General features: G+C 28.7%; 1 protein-coding gene across 3 annotated transcripts in view; it reads left to right on the top strand.

The window, feature by feature from the left end:
- LOC127288893 (GDP-Man:Man(3)GlcNAc(2)-PP-Dol alpha-1,2-mannosyltransferase-like) overlaps positions 1-18,947 on the top strand; it is a 31,007-nt gene extending 12,060 nt beyond the window's left edge. For all 3 annotated transcript variants that reach the window (XM_051316589.1, XM_051316590.1, XM_051316588.1), the window contains exons 2-5: positions 9,236-9,466; positions 16,133-16,365; positions 17,530-17,747; positions 17,824-18,947. In XM_051316589.1, coding sequence (XP_051172546.1) covers positions 9,261-9,466; positions 16,133-16,365; positions 17,530-17,747; positions 17,824-18,147 — 981 coding nt within the window. In that variant the 5' untranslated portion in view covers positions 9,236-9,260 and the 3' untranslated portion in view covers positions 18,148-18,947. The remainder of the gene's footprint in view (positions 1-9,235; positions 9,467-16,132; positions 16,366-17,529; positions 17,748-17,823) is intronic.
- The last annotated feature ends 568 nt before the right edge of the window (positions 18,948-19,515 follow it).

The raw sequence follows: 19,515 nt of genomic DNA on the forward strand, positions 1-19,515 counted from the left end.
CTGTTCTCTCGAAGGAGTGTTCCAATTTTTTTGCCAAATGGTTTGTTGAAAAAAGTTTTTCAGGATCTTAATAAAATTTGGTATTCTACGGTTTTTGGGGTCGCTAATTACCAATTTGAAGTCAGTTTTGTTTTATTTTTGTATTTACATTCAATCACTCCAAAATACTTTCTGTAGCAAGTTTTGCAAAAATCCGTTATGATGCATTATTACATAATAGGTTTATTATCGTATTTTTTTGAGTTTTTATATAAGTTTAACAATTGCAATACTTTAAATTTATTTTCCCTAAGATTTTTCTGAAATACAGTGGCGTTCGTATTTACCCCGGTATTTTAGGAAAGTTGCAAAGTATCGAGGTAAATACGAACGCTAAGTTTCCTGCGATTGTAATTTATCAAAAATTTTTGCTACCCCATAAAATTGTTCTATGGAAGGAAAGTAACAACTTCATGCACCAGAATACCGGAAGTATTTTTTTTTAAAGAAAAAACTTATGTTATTGTTGAAACTTACTAAAAGCGTTCGGATTTACCCCGGTTGACCCTATTATAATTTACTTAATATTAATCAAAACTTTAATCATATTAATCTTTATTTTCGTTACACTTTATTATAAGTTATTTCTCTGTTAATTTAAGATGCAATATAAGATTTTTCTTTAGAATGCCACTTTCATCCAACATTTTAATACTCAGAATTAAAATATTTTTCAGACTTTTTCTTTCCGTGCAGCTGGACAAGATGGCAGTCAATTCCTTTCAATAATACTCATGAGTTTTTAGGATGCTGATTCGAAATTTTATGTTAGATTTAACAAGAAATGGCTGCTCTAACGTGACATTCATAAAATTCATGGCATTATTTTTTAAATTGTTACTTGCTAGTTTTTGGGATCACTGAATCCAAATGTAATTTCAAAAATGAAAAAAATCAAAGTGGCGGATTTAATATGGCGTAAAAAGTAAATTTGTTCATGAGAATATTTTACAATGAGAAAGTATGTTATATCTGGACACGAAAACATTTTAAATTCTTAAATGTGTTTGTGATTGAACAAGACACTACACAGATTTGGAGAGATTTGGATTTTCTTTTCATACATTTCCATGACCACATCATATAATTCATTGTGAATTCTATTCAATTGAACATATTCTCTTACTTTTTCATTATCACTAACTCCTGCTAAAAAATATGTAATATACTGTCCAGTGAACCATCTATTTTGATTGAACAGCCATCTAAAATGTGAACGTTTGTTTCACATATTATACATGCATGGCTTCCTGTAGGGTAGTCGACATTTTTGCATGTTTGACAAGATGTGTTGTTCAATTGTTTATTTGATAATGAATTAAATTGAGACGATAAATCCTTGAAAGGTTCTCGTACTAGCGAATTTTCAAGGGAAATTGTTATATTGCCTTCATTATCATTGAAGTTAAGACTCTTTAAAGAGGGCGACTCTTTTTCTAATACAGAATTATCAATATTTATTGCTGTTAATCAATTTTAACTTTCCGTTATAATACTTTACTAATTTTATAACTGCTTCGTCGAGTCGTTCCTTCTTCGGAATAATTTCTTTCTTTATAGTTTTAAATTCCGATTCAACAGGTGCCCCATAACCAAATTTGTTCCTGCACACGGAAAGAAATTTAGTAGCAATATTTGATAAATCTGATAGGAAATTTTAGTATTCTCTTTTTCAAACGCGGAACATTTGGGTTTGATAACGAAAATCGGTATATTTTTACCAATAGTCTTTTTAGTAAATATATTCCAGAAATTGAAATTATTATTTCGTAAATTGATAAATTTATACGAAAAACCAGAAGTAAGTTAAACCGACGCGCACTTCGTTATTTACTAAATTTATATGAAAATTTGGAAAGATTATTTCGAAATTTGTTAAAACTATACTAAAAATTCGAAGTGGTTCAGTCGTGATAGATGACGACAGAAACACCAACAGATTCTACGCCAAAGTTTTATCTCTTTCTCATCTCGAGGATAGACGAGGATATGAACTTTTAAATGCACATACACCGCATTGTTTTACATCGATTGGCTTATTTTTATTCCTAACCTATACTAACGATAATACGTATAACATTCGCAGAATAACGCTTCATATACAAATTTACGCTCATGTGAAAAACTGATGTGACCATTCTTATATACTAACCAGACATATTTTTCACCGCTTATGAGAAAGGTGAAATTATATCAAAACATGTTTAAAAATATAAATAAAAATCATTATTTATTGGGAAATAATTAAATATTTTATTATTTTTTGAAGAACAATTTTTTTTACTGATTTATTGTAAAATCTTCGAAATTAATTATATAAAAGAAATTCAGGTCTGTATCAAGATAATAGTAAAAAGGGGCTTGTCTAAAGAGCTTCGTCAGTCTTCGTTACCACTCGGTGAGGATCGGGCAATTCCGAACGTTCAACTTCGGCAAATTTCGTCGAATCTCGTTAACTTTGATATTTCTTTTTCAATTTTCATATCAAATATATCAGAATCTGAAATAATTATATCATTTTATACAATTCTAATTACGAAATTTGAAATATTTGGTTAGAAAAATTGATAAAGAACTTATTAAAATTTGACATTTTTGTGTTTCAATAAAAAGATTTCAGATTTCGTAAATATTATATCAAATTTTCTTTCCAACTATATTAAATATTCTTATTTTAATCTCAATCATTCTTAAAAATAGTATCGAAAATCGTTATCATGCCAAAATGTTCCGCAATTGTAACCAAATGTACTAAAAAGTAACACCATAATATCAAATATTGCTACAAACTTTCTTTCCGTGCAGATGCAAGACCATACAAGAATGGTTAATATTTGTTCTAGAAGACGAGTCGCTAGCTTCGGACAATAACGTGTATTTATGTCGTCACCTTCTTCTTTTCTTAATTTATTATCTACATTTTTTCCATAGTTATTGCCCAGTTCTGCAAAATATTACTAATTTGTCTTTCAGACATATCCTGCGCAGTTTCTTTTTCCTCTCGTTTTAAAACATTTTCTTTTTCGTCTAAAATTTCATCAATCATTTTTGAGACCTTGGTTGGCGTATTTTCGATTAAATTTTTAATAAAATTGGAAACACTGTAAGAGATGCAGCACCTTCGTCAGCTGGTCCACTCTTTAAAATTAAAAGCAGTGCTTCTATTATTTTTGTTGCTTCCACTTGGCTTCTGGACAATATCATTTGTACAATTGCAAACAAGAAAAATTGTTTCACAATTTTTTTATATCACACATGCTCGAAAACCTCGTTTTATTGATAGTGAGAAGCGGGTTGTAACTCGACGTTTACATGTTAGGTGACGTCAGAGGGAAATAAAGTCGACAGTGATATTTTTTGTAATTTGAAATTGGAATCTTGTAAACCAAAAAGTAATAGACACCCTGAAAAACATGATAATAATTATTTCAACATAATTGTTACCTGTAAATCCGTCTGACTGTTTGTCACTATTAATATACCTAGTTCTTTTTGAAATAGTAACCATGATTTAAATGGAAATCATCATAAATTTTTTTTGACATTATTTCAGTCCATTTATCAGGTTGTAAAATATTGTGAAAAATGTTTGTGAGAAAGTTTTTTAAAATAAAGTGACAAAATGACGAGAAAAGTAGTGAAATACAATTGCCGTTGTTATTGCAAGTCTATATTTGCAGAAAAGATGAAACAGCACATTTATTTGACAAATACAAAGCGACTTTGTTCAATTCATGGATTAATAATTTATTACCAACAATTAATTCATTTTTCTATATGTAATAAATTAATCCATGAAATGAACAACGTCGCTTTGTACACTGCAAAAAGAAGTATCTTATTTTAAGATGTTTTGGTCGCCTTTTTAAGATGTTTTTTTTACAACTTGCTTCTAAGTTATCAAAAACATCTTAAAATGCATTAGTTTCTTAAGATATAAGATAGATAGGAAGATACTTTTGGTAATTTGCTTCCAATGTGTCTTATAATAAAATACTTCTTTTTGCAGTGTAATCGCCAAATAAATATGCTGTATCATCTTTTCTGCAAACATGCACCCTAAAAAAAGTAATCTTGATTCTAGCGAATTCCTCTTAATTTGATACATATTTTCCTCATATATTGTATCAAAAGTAATAGTCATCACTTGAGAGGATTTTCCTCTCGCATATAATTTGACAATTATGGTTATAAACAGATAAAGAAAAACTATTATCATGCACTAAATTAAATATCTTTAATTAAATATTAAATATAATTAATGATTTATAGTTAATTACTTACATTAATTAATAGATTTGTTTATTTATTTAACTTTAATTCAATGTTTTTGACATCAGAACCTCAAAAAAATTGTTTTGTTTTATTAATAGTCACCAAAGAATAAAAATATTCTATATTCAAGTGGAAGACTTTTGTTTTAAGAGGAAAAATTGAGAGGATATTAGAAGAGGATTTTTCCTCTAAATATGAGATTACTTTTTTTAGGGTGTGGTCTTCCGATAATAACGGCAACTTTATTTCACTTCTTTTCTCGTAATTTTGTCACTTTATTTTAAAAAAATTTCTCACAAACATTTTTCACAATATTTTATTCAATAACTTATGTATTTTCATAATCTACATCTTTATATCTTTCATTAAGAACGATTATTGTAAATAGATATTTAAATCATTTCCGAGTATTTTGAAAATATTCAAATTATTTATAATATTTATTGGTACTTGAAGATTTTTGAAACCTTTTATTAAAATAACTATAAAACTATGACAACATAAAACGCTTACAGTGAAAAGTCTGGATGACTTCAAGTCTTTTTGTAAAATAGAATGAAAAAAATAAATTTTTAAATCTCCGTACATACATTGATAAAAATTATAAATAATTAAGAAAAAATTTTTTAAAATTACATTTTTTAAAAGTTCTTTAGATTTTGTTTAGTGACTTAAAATAACGATTCATTTTAGGGAAAACTTAAGAAGATATGACAATTTTAATTCGGTCTGACCCACCCTGGATGAGTATCCCATCCGGCGAAGGTTAAAATATATTATTATAAAATATTATATTATCAACCGTTTCATTTGCCCTAAAATTATCACCTTCAAAGGTGATAATTTTTTCTTTATATTATTTTAATATGCACTCAACTATTGATTCTATGTCAAGAGTAGGTGGACGTCTTATTGACCTTTTTTTAATTGTATAAATTAACTTTTAATTAATAAAGTAAAAAAAAGTTGTTTCAAGCACGCAAACAAACAATGACCCCAGTAAACGAAAAAGGATTGACGTGAATTGGATTGAATTCACGAAGAGCTTTGGTGAATCTCATTTAGCGACAAATACGAATTGGAGTTATGTTGCAATTCTCCTGTATTTGATAAGCCTCTATTGAACTGACGAACCCTCAATTCGTTCGATTTCAGTGAAGTAGTTTTCTAAGCTTTAATTCTTTCTAATTCGTCTGCACGAATTCAATAAATGCGTTAGTCAATTCGTTTGAATTCGTGAGTTTGATCAGTTTAGTTCGCTAAACGCCGCCAAGGGAGGGCGAACATCACTCTTCTTGCAGTTGAGGTGCCACTAGATTTGTATATAAGAAGTGAACTAAAATTTTTTTCTCGTTGAAATATTTTTATGTCCGATGTCTCTCCTATTTATTAGGATGTGAGACAAACTTTTTTTTGGAAGAAATGGTTTCACTAATACTGTGATGACAATTTTTTCATTTTAATTTAATTAGTAAATATAAAATAATAATAACTATTAAAAAATAATAAAAATAAAAAAAGAATTTTTTTTAAATAATTGATTTTTTAAATTATTAAAAATTTTAATATTGGCTTATTATTGATTGCCAATAATTTGCCAATTATGGTTGCCAATCATTGGCAACGGCTTGGACAGCCCATGACTTTACTAATAATGGTCCATTACTTGGTGCCATTATTGAAATTATATTGGCATCCCTGGCTCCCATTATTGGGCCATTAAGACGTTAATGGTATTTTTCCTATTGGGAATTCATTTCTATTCATTTCAATTCATTGTGACAAATCAGCAAGCGGGATTCAGAAGAATTCAACCAAAAGGCAATTCATTTTAATTAGTTTTTTTTACTGGGACATTTATATACATTATGGCCACATGTTTACAACCACAATGCAAAAAGACAGGTAGCTGGCGCAGTAAAACCCAATCACTGCTAAAAATACGCTGTCAAATTTAAATGTAAAAGTTTTTAACACTCATTGTTATAAACAAATTTCAGTACTGCATTTTGCCATAAGATGCGAATAAATTATTCGTGGAAAAACAAAATGAATTAAATCTTTAGAAGCATTTAAAGTGTCTTTACCGATAGTGAATTAAAATTTTTTCTAAAAGTTTTTTGTCTCTTTATGTTTAGGTCATTTCCACTAATTTTTTCAAAGTGATCACAATGTTTAATGCATAAAAATTAGCTATCATTAATAACTTTCGACGTACGAAAAAAATTCGCATAAACATTTCATGTATTAATTATTCTATGACTATTTTGAAAATGTAGAAAATGGGGAGTTGTGCTCCAGCGTTAGTGGGGGGTTGTGCCTCACATCATATTTAACAGTTATTAATTCTAATATGCACTCTCTATTTTTATTTTGCATTATATATGAATAATTAGAATGTTTTATGCAATTTAAATATTGTTCTTTAGTGAAATGAGACTTTTTACATCTGTATTCACTGTAAATGAAATTAATTACCTAGTTTCATTGAATTATTTTTAAAGTAATTTAATTTTATCTAAATTATCTAAAATTAATCTTTTACTTTATTTTATGTAAGTTATCTTACTTTTCCACATTTCATAATTCAAATGAAGAATATTCTAAAAAAATATGTCTTTTTCTTCAATTTTCAACGGTGCAGCACTGTTTTTGAAAAATCATAAAACCAGTATTTTCGAAAAACAAGCAAAATTTCTATTTCCGTTTTGAGTTTTAATTAATCAATTATGCCAAAAGTTGTGTTTGTACGTGTACTAAAATTTATATATAATAGAATAGTCAATAAAACAATTTATAGAATAGTTTTGATCGAAAAACAAAACCTGGAGCACAACTCCCCACTCTCCCCTAATAATAGATTTTGCCGTATTAATACAATTAAATTATTATTTATTACTATTTTAATTATTATAATAATAATATTTATTATTTTAATTAATAATTCTAACTACGTCAAATGAATGATTTGATTTTTTTTAAAAAATTAAAAGCATGCAATGTTAGCAGAACAGTCGGAAATCTCGGTCAGAAATAAATTTTAATTAGTAGATTTTGATTAGGGATTTTGACGTATGTCTTTATTCTGTTATGTGTGATTAGATTTATTGGTAAGTAAGTCCTTTACGACCAACTAATTATATTAAAATGATTCTGAGGAAGAAAGAATATCAAGTTTAGAAAATTGCGATAGAATATTATGAAGTTTAGTTTCATTTTTAAATATTTTGAGAAACTAATTGTGGGATTTGATTACGGCAAATTTACGTCAAAATCATGTGTGTTCAGATTTTTTTTATTCTTTCATTTACAGTGGTTGCACTGCTAACTTGATATCAAGTTAGCAATGCACCGTTTTTTAAAAATAATCAAAAACAGCAAATTGGAAATTTCACGTATAATTAGCGGCAAATTCTCCAATATTGGATTTTTGATTTTACGAAAGTTGTTTTTCTAACTTGATATATCTGAAATATTATTGAGAGAGATTTTTTTGTAATTCGCGCTTTTATTAATTTCTTATGATTTATTTGAAATATATAAACAAACTATTAGATTGATATTTATTACTACTTTCATAAAACAGTATTTTCATTTTTTACCAAATAAAATTTTCTCATCTTGCTAATGGGCAATTCCACGTGAAATTTACCTATGACATTTTAAATTCGAATAAATACAATTTTTTTCGTTCTTGTAGAAAAAAGGTATACATATTTTTTTTATAAATACCCAAATTTTCAAGTTTTGAATTTTTAAATATTTGTGTTTCTCGAGGTAGACCTAATTTCAATGACATCTAACTCTAAAAGTATTGAATTTAGGAATTTTTGCCAAGAAAAAAGTTTCAGTTATTCATTCGCTGTTGAAATATGTTACCGAAAAAAATTTGCATTTTTATATAAAAAGTAGAGGTGTGCAAAAAGCTCGAATATCCGAGCCGAGTCGATGCCGAGCTTAACTCGAGGTATCGAGTACACGAATGAATTCGAGCATATTAAACATTCATTTTTTATTGTTTTACAAAAATGACTAAATCAGTCAACAGATAAACGCATGACTACACATTTGGAATTAAAAACTCATGAAAAAAAAGTAAATAGCTTACAAACATTCGAATATTCAAATTCAATTTTCACAAGTACTCGAATATTACTGCTCTCACAAAAGGTAGTCACACGTTCCGAAAAGTAAAGAAAATTAAAAATTTTGATTTTTGAAAATTATTACTTTATAGGAAATAAAAAGGCGCATCTTGAATTAGTTCAAGCATTATGGATTAAAATTGTAATCAATCTGAATTTAAATTCATTCTAATTCTAACCAACCATCAATTCAATTAATCCAAAATAGAATTCATCCAAATTCCTATTTAATTAAATTTTATTCGATGCAAATTTCAATCCATTTAACTTTCAAATTATCCAAATTTTAATTGATTATAATTTATTTTAATAATAAATAAATAATTTTTTTGACCTATTGAAATCGGCCTTTTCATAAATCTTATTAAATTATTGATTTAAGTTTCAAATTATCCGAATTTCAATTGAGGCTCCCATTTCAAGAAAATTTGTCTAAATTTTAAAGTACTAATGCTTCAATCATTAATGAAAAATTTCAATTAATCAAAATTTGAATAGATACAATTTAGTCATTTTTGGTCAATATTTTAAATTCAAATTATTAGATTTATATTATTATAATTCATTAAATTTAATAACATTTTTTGTCAGGGAAAATTTCTTAATATCTTGGAAACTAAAATTGAAAAATTTATTCTTATGATAATATTGATAATTTACTTAAATTGATTTTTCAAAATTATTAATAATATATCTTATTTTTTAAAACTTATTAGTTAAACCTTATTAAAACAAAGTAAAAAATATTATTATTAATGTAAATGTATTTTTTTCAGGGCAACAGTCACTATCTTTGTAAAAATGATTTGTTTTTTCGCATTGTGTAAAGTTATATTTATTCTCATATTTTTCCCACTTATATTATTGTATTGGAGAAGAGTTTTTGCCAAGAAAAAATCAGAGAATACTCATTTAGGACCAATAATTGGTGTATTTCATCCATACTGTAATTCCGGAGGAGGAGGTGAAAGAGTTTTATGGGCTGCAGTAAAAATCATCCAGAATAAGTAAGAATAACACAATTAAGAAAAGTATTAACTTTATAATTATGTTAAGGAACCAATTTTAATTTAATTTTTTTCTACAATCCAAATTTAACTCCAAAAATGTGCTTTAGTTTATAGAAAAAATAAAGAAAATCATTAATCATTAATTAACGGAGTTAACTTTTAAATTAACCTAGCGACTCCACTAGTTTTGTTTCATTTTAAATTTCTTTTTCATACATTTTATCTTTAAAAATAATATAATTTCTTCTTCCTTTTTTTATATGCCAATTTATTTTTCAACATTGTTGAGAATTTAACCCTTAACTGGCACAATTCAGCGTTCGAACATAAATGGCACAACGGGTCTGCTGGACCCTACGTATTCAAACGTTTATTGTACAGCAGGTATTTAATATTTTGGCACAAAAATTTAATCTAAGGTAGCTTATGATGTATTTTTTAAAATGTAATTAGTTTTACAGGAATTAATTTATTTGAAGTTTGTAACGGGTTTTTTTTATCTATAATAAAATAAACTCGCATCTAACTCGCCAATTCCACAACACCTATTTACGGAAAAATCGCACAAGGGGATTCGCCAAAAACTAAAACGTTTGATGCGTAGACGTTGAGGCAGGCCGAAAATTTAAACACACTTACCTTGACGACGCTCAGCTGACTCGATTTGACGCCGCTTTTCAAGGATAGAAAATATCTAGCCAAAGAGAACACACACTATTAACAAGATATAAAATAAGATATATATATATATATATGATCAATAATCGGAAACACGTCTGCTCAACGATAATCAGGAAATTGAACTCCTAGAAGATCCCCCTGCCGGTCCTTAGATCCCCAATATGGTTCTATCTTTCTTATTCCTACAGACAGCCCATACCTACGAAGTAACTATTCGGCCCTATTCGCCGCCCCCCGTGAACGTTCGTACGTCACGCCTGCGTAATTTAGTCTTTTGACAGATTTCGCGAAAGGTACTGATACTAGACTGCCACATAGAAAAGCAAGATCCTTTATCGAACCAACGACTGAAAATCATATTAACGAATGCTTCGTTACAATCCCCTTCCCTAGGCCGATGTTACTCTTAGTAATATCGCCTATCAATCTCACAAAGAACCATAAAATTAAATCACGCAAAAAACAATTAAAGGGGGAAAGTAAGCATTCTAAACACATTTCTAAAAATGAAAATTTATTAATTTTTAAACACAAAAGGAAGAGAAAGAAGAATAAATCCAGTAATATTTCATTTAACACAAAATCGTTTTGAGATCTCCTTTCCTTTAACTTAGGCAGCGAGAGAACCGGCGAACAACGACGGTTCTCTGGTGGAGAATCCTTCTTCTCCACCAGCCGCTGAGTAATTCGTGAAAACGAGCCTATATCACGTTGCCTCAAGAACTCCGCATGTACACGTGAACATCGTGGACAAGTCGTCAGCGTTTCTCCTCTTCTACCACAGTTTTTGCAGAACGTTGCCCATTCCGTCGGGCAATCAAGTAGCCAGCAATTGAAGTAGGATCACATAGGTGGATCCACCATTGGATCCGTGACAATGGGATCCACTAATTTCCACCCCACTTCATCGCCAGCTATCGAAAGTAGTAATGGGTCATTCCGATGACGATATAGCCTCTCGTCTTCAACCAACCAGCCAGGAAACCTCTTCGGAAAATTCAAGATCATCTCTTTTCTCCTCAAGTACCACGGATCTGTGATTGTCTCAAAGGCCGCTATCTCGGCCTCTTCTTCATGCGAGACAATGCGTCTGGTACATGGTGATTCGCACCCTTCCTTTGTACGAAGTCGACATCCCACTGCTGCATCTTTAATGCCTAGCGTGCAAAACGTTCTGTAGGATCCTTGAGATTCCTCAGCCACTTCAGCGTACTATGATCCGTTATAGCCTTAAATTTAGAGCCTTCCACATATGGTCTAAATGTCCGAATAAATCCCGTGACAAAAGACTGTTTCAAAAAGAAAAACAAAACTGCATCAACAGAACAGTGGGAACTAATGCAAACCCTTAATATAATGTTATTGAGAGTTCTAAATACAATTGGACATTTGAATATAATATTAAATTCCTAATAATAACATTTTGCTGCCCTAAAGTGGCCCGTTGCGATTTTCTCGGGGGCCCAAAATTTGAAGCTACGCCACTGGCGATATCTTTTTGTAATATAGGTATATATATAATCAATAATAGGAAATACGTCTGCTGAACGATAATCGGGAAATTGAACTGCTTGAAGATCCCCCTACCAGTCCTTAGATCCCCAATATAGTTCTATCTCTCTTACTCCTACAGACAGCCCAAACCTACGAAATAACCATTCGGCCCTATTCGCTGCCCCCCGTGAACGTTCGTACGTCACACCTGCGTAATTCAGTCTTTCGACAGATTTCGCGAAAGGTACTGACACTAGACTGCCACATAAAAAAGCATGACCCTTTATCGATCCAACGACCGAAAATCATATTAACGAATGCTTCGTTACAAGTTAGACAAAAAAATTGTAAGCTCGAAAAAATGCTCGGGACTACTGGACCCATGGTGCCAGTTAAGGGTTAAAATTGTAATTACTCTTGAGCATGAAAAATTTGAAACAAATTTTATAATTTAATACATTTTTTTAATAAATTTGAACTTTCAATAATAATTTAATTTAATTTTTACCGAGCGAAAACAAATAAAAACTTTGGTGTACACCTACTTCATACTTCAAAATAATTCATAATTACACGATACTTCAGATAATTCAGGATAATATTCACATACATACTTCAAGTTAATTCAAAATAATTCATAGTAATTCGAGATAATTCAAAGTATTTTATGTTAATTCAAAATACTTTAAATAATTCACGTCATTCAAGATAATTCAGAATAATTGAACACAAGTGTACATCTAAATTCACAAATTATTTCTCACTCGATTTCTACGCTCTTTCAGGATTATAAATAATCAATTGTATATATTTTTAAAATTTTATTTTTTTACAAAATTAAAATTCCTATAAACTAAAAAATTCTAAAACGGTGAAAAATTATTTTTTTTAATAAAATAATTTAAGATTTTTAAAAATACCAAAAGCAAATGACACCCTTAAAGAATATAAATTTTGATTCGTTGAAATTTGAATTTAAAATTAAATTTTTTCCATAATTTTAACTATTTTTCATCTAAAATCAATGGTTCTTGAATGAAAACTTATTATTCGTGAGAGCCAATAAAAGAGCCATTATTCACAAAAAAACTCATAGAAAAAATGTATTTTATCTTAAATAATTTATAAATTAATTTTCTTAAATTGTGTTACTTATTTTAAGCTCATTTCAAATGTGAAAATAAGAGTATTACGCACGAGTATCATACTATATTTTTGGAGACCTGTTAAACTCGATCGCAAAAATCAATCAATTTTGAGTAATGAACTACCTTTTATTTGAAAGCTTAATACCTTAAAGTACTTACTCTACATTAACATTACCTTACACTGTAAAATAAGTAAATTATAAAATTTTTGATAAATAAAAGTTTTCAAAATCGCGATTTTCAAAAAAGGTGAAACGAGGTGGTGAGTTCCATTAAACCATTAAACAACCATTTTTAATGAAAAGTCACACCCTTTTATTTAAGGTCAGAAGAAAGATTTCTTTATATTCTTCAATTATTCGCCTAGATTGTGTATTAAGATATGTTAGCCAAATATTATAGTAGCTACTAAAAACCATGCAAAAACCATTGTTGATTCAAAGTTACAAATAATCCTTGAAAATACTTTAAAAAAACTCCCTTATTTTTTTAACAATAATAAGCAAAGATTGTGAATTTAGATGATTTTAAAATATATTATAGTAGCTACCAACAACCATTGATGATTGAAAGTCACACACAATCACTGAAAATGCTTAAAAAGCCTTCCTTATTTTTTTCTAATAATAATACGCCTTGATTGTGTATTTAGATGATTATAAAAAATATTATTGTAGCTACCAACAACCATACAACAACTATTGTTGATTCAAAGTCACACATAATCATTGGATCTTAGTGTCTGGCGTACCCTAGGTATCAGAAGACACTTGTTATATGTGCACATGTTCCCTAGGGGCGTGCACCTGATCTGCAAGTGCAGTAATACTCTTCAATTGGATCTGCTTAATTTCTTTGGACAGGTCTTTTTTTATTTTATCCACAACTGATGCTTTCCTTAATTTCTGAATCTTGAAAGAAATTCTTATTCTAATCAATCGGGGAACAATGTCTTGGTTACGTGGAATTTCTAACTTGAACACTTGATTGTTTTCTCTTTGGAGTTTATCTTGAATGTATGCTGGAGACAAGTTTATTTGATATTGTCCAAAAGTTATTCTTCTTAAATATTTTAGTGTAAGTCGTTGAAAATCTGGAACTTTATTGTCATTTAAAAGTATCTACCTTCTTGCATTTCTTCTGTGCAGTTCCTCAAGCTTTACGTAAGCTTGAACAACATATGTCTCTTTTGATTTTTGTAGCATTTGCCTTGCCAACTCTGCATTTGCTTCTTCCATTTGTATTCGCGGATAGTATCAGATAAGAATTGCGCCACAAATAAGTAAAAAATGTTGAAGGTTTTGTAAATGAATGATACTCATTTTTGAGCAAAGAATTTTAGGACGTTTATCGCTTCTACAGAATTTTTTAAAAATAATTTGATTTCTATGTAATATGTAATATTTTCTGAAGAAAATAATCCTCTAAAACTTCACCGTGGGGATTTTTAAACAAGCAAGCCGTTACAACAAATAGCTGTATTTTCCAAACGCCTTACTTGTTTGAATATCCCCACGGTGAAGTAGTAGAGAATTATTTTTTGAAGAAATTAAGCCACATTTTATTGAAATCGAATCATTTTTAAAAAATTCTGTAGAAGCGATATAACAAAAAAAATTTATTCTATGCAAATTGTATAAACAAATAAGTTTTGCAGGTTTTAAATTTTTTTTTTGAAAATTAATATCTCCCCTTTCAGAAAGTACAATTAATAATATTATTTTAATTATATAAATGTTAATTAATTATTTTTTTCAAGAGGTCTGCATTTCCGTGGATAAACTTCCTTAAAAACTGATATCATATGTCTATTGACACTCTTAACAACCCATCTATTTTTCGTTATTAAGCCAGACTCGTTGGGTTTTTCCGTTGACAATTGATTTTGTCCTTGGAATATGTATTGTGGCATTGACCAGTCAATTCCTAATTCTATCAATAATGAAATTGTGTACAAATTTGACTTTTTCGGGGTGAAAGGTACGATTTTTTTTAAATCGAAAGCTGAGATTTTTTCCTACAAAAATATATAGTTGAAAAAATGGGACAAGAATTTTTTTTGTCATAGATAAGTTTCTGATACGATGATGTGGTCGAACAAGATTAACAGACTTTAATTTTAGTATACGTAAAGTAATTATTTTCCACACTAAGATTTACTTTAATCATTGCTGGCAGTGTGTAAAATAAATGCTTTTCACACTGTTAGAAAAATTGGCACTATACACACACTTTTCTGTATGTAGAATCCAGCTTTACAGGTTACTGTTGCAAAACGTTAATTTAACATTCAGTGAATATTTTAAATTAATTTATTTTGGTAATCGGGTGCAAAAACAAATAATTGAAAATCCGAGTACTAGGTAAATTTTATTTTTATTCAATATGTATGTGTTGAGAGACAAGAGGTTGTGCTCAGGACGAAGGCTCAGAAGGTACTGACTAAATTGCAATTAGGAAGGGATACATTTAGGTGTAAAAATGAGTTATGTACTGTAGTTACCGATGCCTAATAGGTTTGCAAGTCTAGACTTGCATAAATTGGGAAAAACAAAGTAATAAAACGGCAGATGTGAAAACTCTGAAATACTCTGAAATTGTACAAAAATGTCTGCAATAGATAATTTTAAGAATTGAATAAGATATATTATTTTCTTAACACAACCATTAAAAATCGATATAATTTGTTTATTTAATATAATAAGCCTAAAGAGTAAACATTATTAAATGTGTGTGTGTTGTATAAATGTTTGTGTGCTATGTAATATATTTGTTATTTTTTATTTAACAATTAGTTATTTGCTATACGATGATATTAGAAAATATTCGTGTAAGTGTGGGTACGTGTTTAAAATAGTAGCCACATTATATTTTCATAATTTTTTAACAATTTAAAAAAAAAGTTACTCAAAATAACTTTAAAAAACTGTCATTTTTAATAAGCATATTTTCTATTTGTTATTTTGTGAATAACGTGTTTTCTACACTGAGAGAAAGAGACATGACTAGAGTTTAATGTGCAGACAAGAATAGTTCCTAGGGAACGTTCTCAAATGATGTCACGCACTGAGGGAGAGGAGGTCTTTGTCAAACGTGACAATGTATTTTTTCTATAAGAAAATATAGAAAAATAGCGTGACAAAGGGGTAGGAGTAAAAAATCTTGAAAAAGTGCATTACATCATTTATGAACGCTCCTGCTATCCAACAGAATAATTTCAATTAGACAATACTTTTTGCTCTCCAGATAGGAACCATTTATATATAATATCCTATATTATAACATATATTTTAAAAGATAAACGAAAACGAAAAAAAACTTATATTTTATTGATTAACAGACATCCTAATGCACATGTAGCAATTTATACTGGAGATTTAGATGTAGATCCTGAACAAATTTTACGAAAAGCTGAAAAATGTTTTGACATTAAATTAGAACCTGGAATTGAATTTGTCTATTTACATAGAAGAAAATGGATTGAAGCCGAAACATATCCTTACTTTACGCTTTTAGGACAAAGTTTAGGTTCGATGTGGCTTGGATGGGAAGCGTTAAATGCTTTACAACCAGGTAACAAGTATTTATAATATTCAAACATTTTTGTATCTACATCAAAAATGGTACATGGAAAAATTTATTTCATTACACTTTAAGATAATAATTTTCTTGATTATATTACAAGCTAATAACTTATAATATCAGTAGTTAAATGGGAGTCATTTGAGTTTCCCATAAAAATCATTAGATAAAATTTTCATTTTATAGAATTTTATTAGGTATTATCATAATTTTTTAAGACAAATTTTCATATTTTTAGAATTAGTGTTTGGCAGAATTTCTTTTAAACGAATTTTTACTTAACAAATTTTTAGGTACCGAATTTTTGTTTGGCACAAATTGTCATTTGACAGAATTCTTATAGCGCCGAATTTCTATTTGTACGAAATCGTAAATCGCCGACAAAGGGTACGGTCACACTATCTCATGCATACAGAAACATTTGGCCGGTCACACTTCAACGAAATCTAGTGAATGTTTATTAACTTTCTAGTTACAACCGAAATTTTTGGAAAATTACTATGAAGTTACTAAACATTCTCTAGATTTCGTTGAAATGTGACCGGCCAAATATTTTTGCATGCATGGGATAGTGTGACCGTTCCCAAACAATCTACAGAAAGAATCTGACTCGAATTTTAAAATTAACTAATCACAATCACCTTGATAATTTCTGATTGGTTAATTTTTAAATTTCGGACACATGTAGATTCGGTAAAGTTGAAATTCTGGTATTTAAAATTTTGTATCTCTTCAAATTCTGTTGAACAAGAATTCTGCTAAATTAATATTTGGTTAATTAAATTTTTCAAAATAATGTATTTAATAAAAATTCGGTACATAAAAATATTTTTAAGTAAAAATTCGTTTACAAAAGAAATTCTGGCAAATGCCAATTCGAAATATAAAAAATTGTATAGAAAATAATCATATCTAATAAAATTGCATAAAATTAAAATTCTAACCACTAATTTTTATGGGATCTAACCACTAATTTTTATGGGAAATTAATGCAAAGAAAAAGTTGTGAGAGTATTTTTTGAAATATTTTTAAGTTTTTAAATATTTTAAGTTTTTATAACACAATTAGATGTAGTTTTTCTTATGAGTCAATTGGTATATAAAATAAATGACTTTCCTATGTTTAAATATTTAATGAATTCAAATAAATTTTAGATATCTATATTGATACGATGGGGTATGCATTCACATATCCAATTTTTAAGTATGTTGGTGGTTGTATTGTTGGTTCTTATACTCATTATCCAACAATTTCCACGGACATGTTAAGACATATTTACCGAAGAACAATTTCTCACAACAATAGACGCGCCATTGCAAGAAATCCTTTTCTATCAGCAGGAAAAATGATTTATTATAAATTATTTGCATTAGTAAATATCTTTTTTATTCAACAATTCATATTATTAATTCATTTATTGTAGTATTATAAAAATGACTTTTTTTTAGTTATACGGGTTTGTTGGAAGAAAAGCCGACAGTATAATGGTAAATTCTTCCTGGACTGAAGGTCATATTAATTCAATTTGGAAATGTCCCTTAAAAACTCATCGCGTTTATCCACCATGTGACGTAGAGCATTTAACAAAATTACCATTGCAAAGCGACGATCAGAAGGATTCCATTAGAATAATTTCTTTAGGTCAATTTAGACCCGAAAAAGATCATCCTCTTATGTTAAGAGCAATGTATGAATTAAGGTCCATTGTCAGTGAAGATGTTTGGGAGAAGGTTAGTAAACAAAATCACATTCACTTTTCTTTTTTTTTGTAGAGATTCTTTTATTTTTTGATACAGTCAGGTTCTCGGTTTCCACTACTCTATGAACTCTTTTTCTTTTAGTAGAAATAACAATTTTTTTTTCTTCGAAAGACCACTTATTTGGACGCAAAGGAAAATAACAACATGGTTGATCGTATAAACCATTAAAAATACAATACGAACAACTTAAATGATTTAAATTATAACGATGGATATTAATTTTCTAAATTAATCGCGTCTCCATGCTATTCAATACACTTTCTTACAATTTCTACACAAAAGGGGGAACCTTTGTGAAACATTCCGGAGCGATGCTGACCACGTTTTCCAAAACTGAAAATTGACAATAATTATTATACTTACTACTGAACTCGGCTTCCAAATTGAGTGGTCAAACGCAGAGATAATAATCAATGAAATTACGAATACACATATAACTATAATCTTTATTTATTATCAAAGTACATACAATAGATTTACATCACTTATATTAATAATTAAATTTTAATGCGTGATCGCATAAATATTACGTGCAGTAATATTTGGTACATTTTCTTTAAGCAGTTAAAATATAGGTTCTAAATGTACCCAGATAGACCCAGCGTTGTGGCGGAGACATTTAGAAATGTTTCAAAATGAATGGCATTCTACTTTGGATAATTCATTTTTGCAATAGAAAGCACTAGTGTGAAGAGTGCGTGTTTTTTTTATTTTCATTAAATGAAAATTACGGATGTTATGAATTTTTAAAAATTAACGTCTTCTGAAATATTATACTTTTGCTACTAAAATACATCAAAAATTAAATTTAATTCTAAAAAGTTACTTTTCTCAAAACCGAAGTCATCGATTTTTAATTTTTTTCTTTTAACGCAATCATTAATAAATGAGGAATTTTTTCACTATTATGCGAGAGTTCTTTAGCGTTTAAACGATATTTGCAATTATTTAGATCGTTGCATAGAGTTTACAGTATGTATTTTAGAAATGAAATCACTTCAATTTCCATTTCTTTGGTAAGTCATTTGTTTTGTCTTGAGATTAAAGGTTAATTTTTTAACAAGTGTAAAAGTTGATAAAAAATTCTTTGATATTATATTATTTATATAATGAAAAAATTTTCAGAACAAAAAACATAAGAGAAGCAGAAAAAGTTTGTCAGATCCCTACTGTTAATTCCTATATGAGATCCTTTATAAGATCGCTTATGGTTTCTTATATGAGATTCTATACGAAATCTTATAAGGTCATCTCGTAAGAAGAATCTCATCAGTGTCCATACAGAATTCCATATAGGATCCCATATGTGGTCGAAATTTGAAAAATAAAATTTGTGAATATCTCAAAAACAGTAAGAGATACGCAAAATCGGACAAAATT

This window comes from Leptopilina boulardi, unplaced genomic scaffold (genome assembly GCF_019393585.1).
Source record: "Leptopilina boulardi isolate dan_hultmark-lab unplaced genomic scaffold, ZJU_Lbou_2.1 LbouV2_397, whole genome shotgun sequence".
Classification (NCBI taxonomy): domain Eukaryota; kingdom Metazoa; phylum Arthropoda; class Insecta; order Hymenoptera; family Figitidae; genus Leptopilina; species Leptopilina boulardi.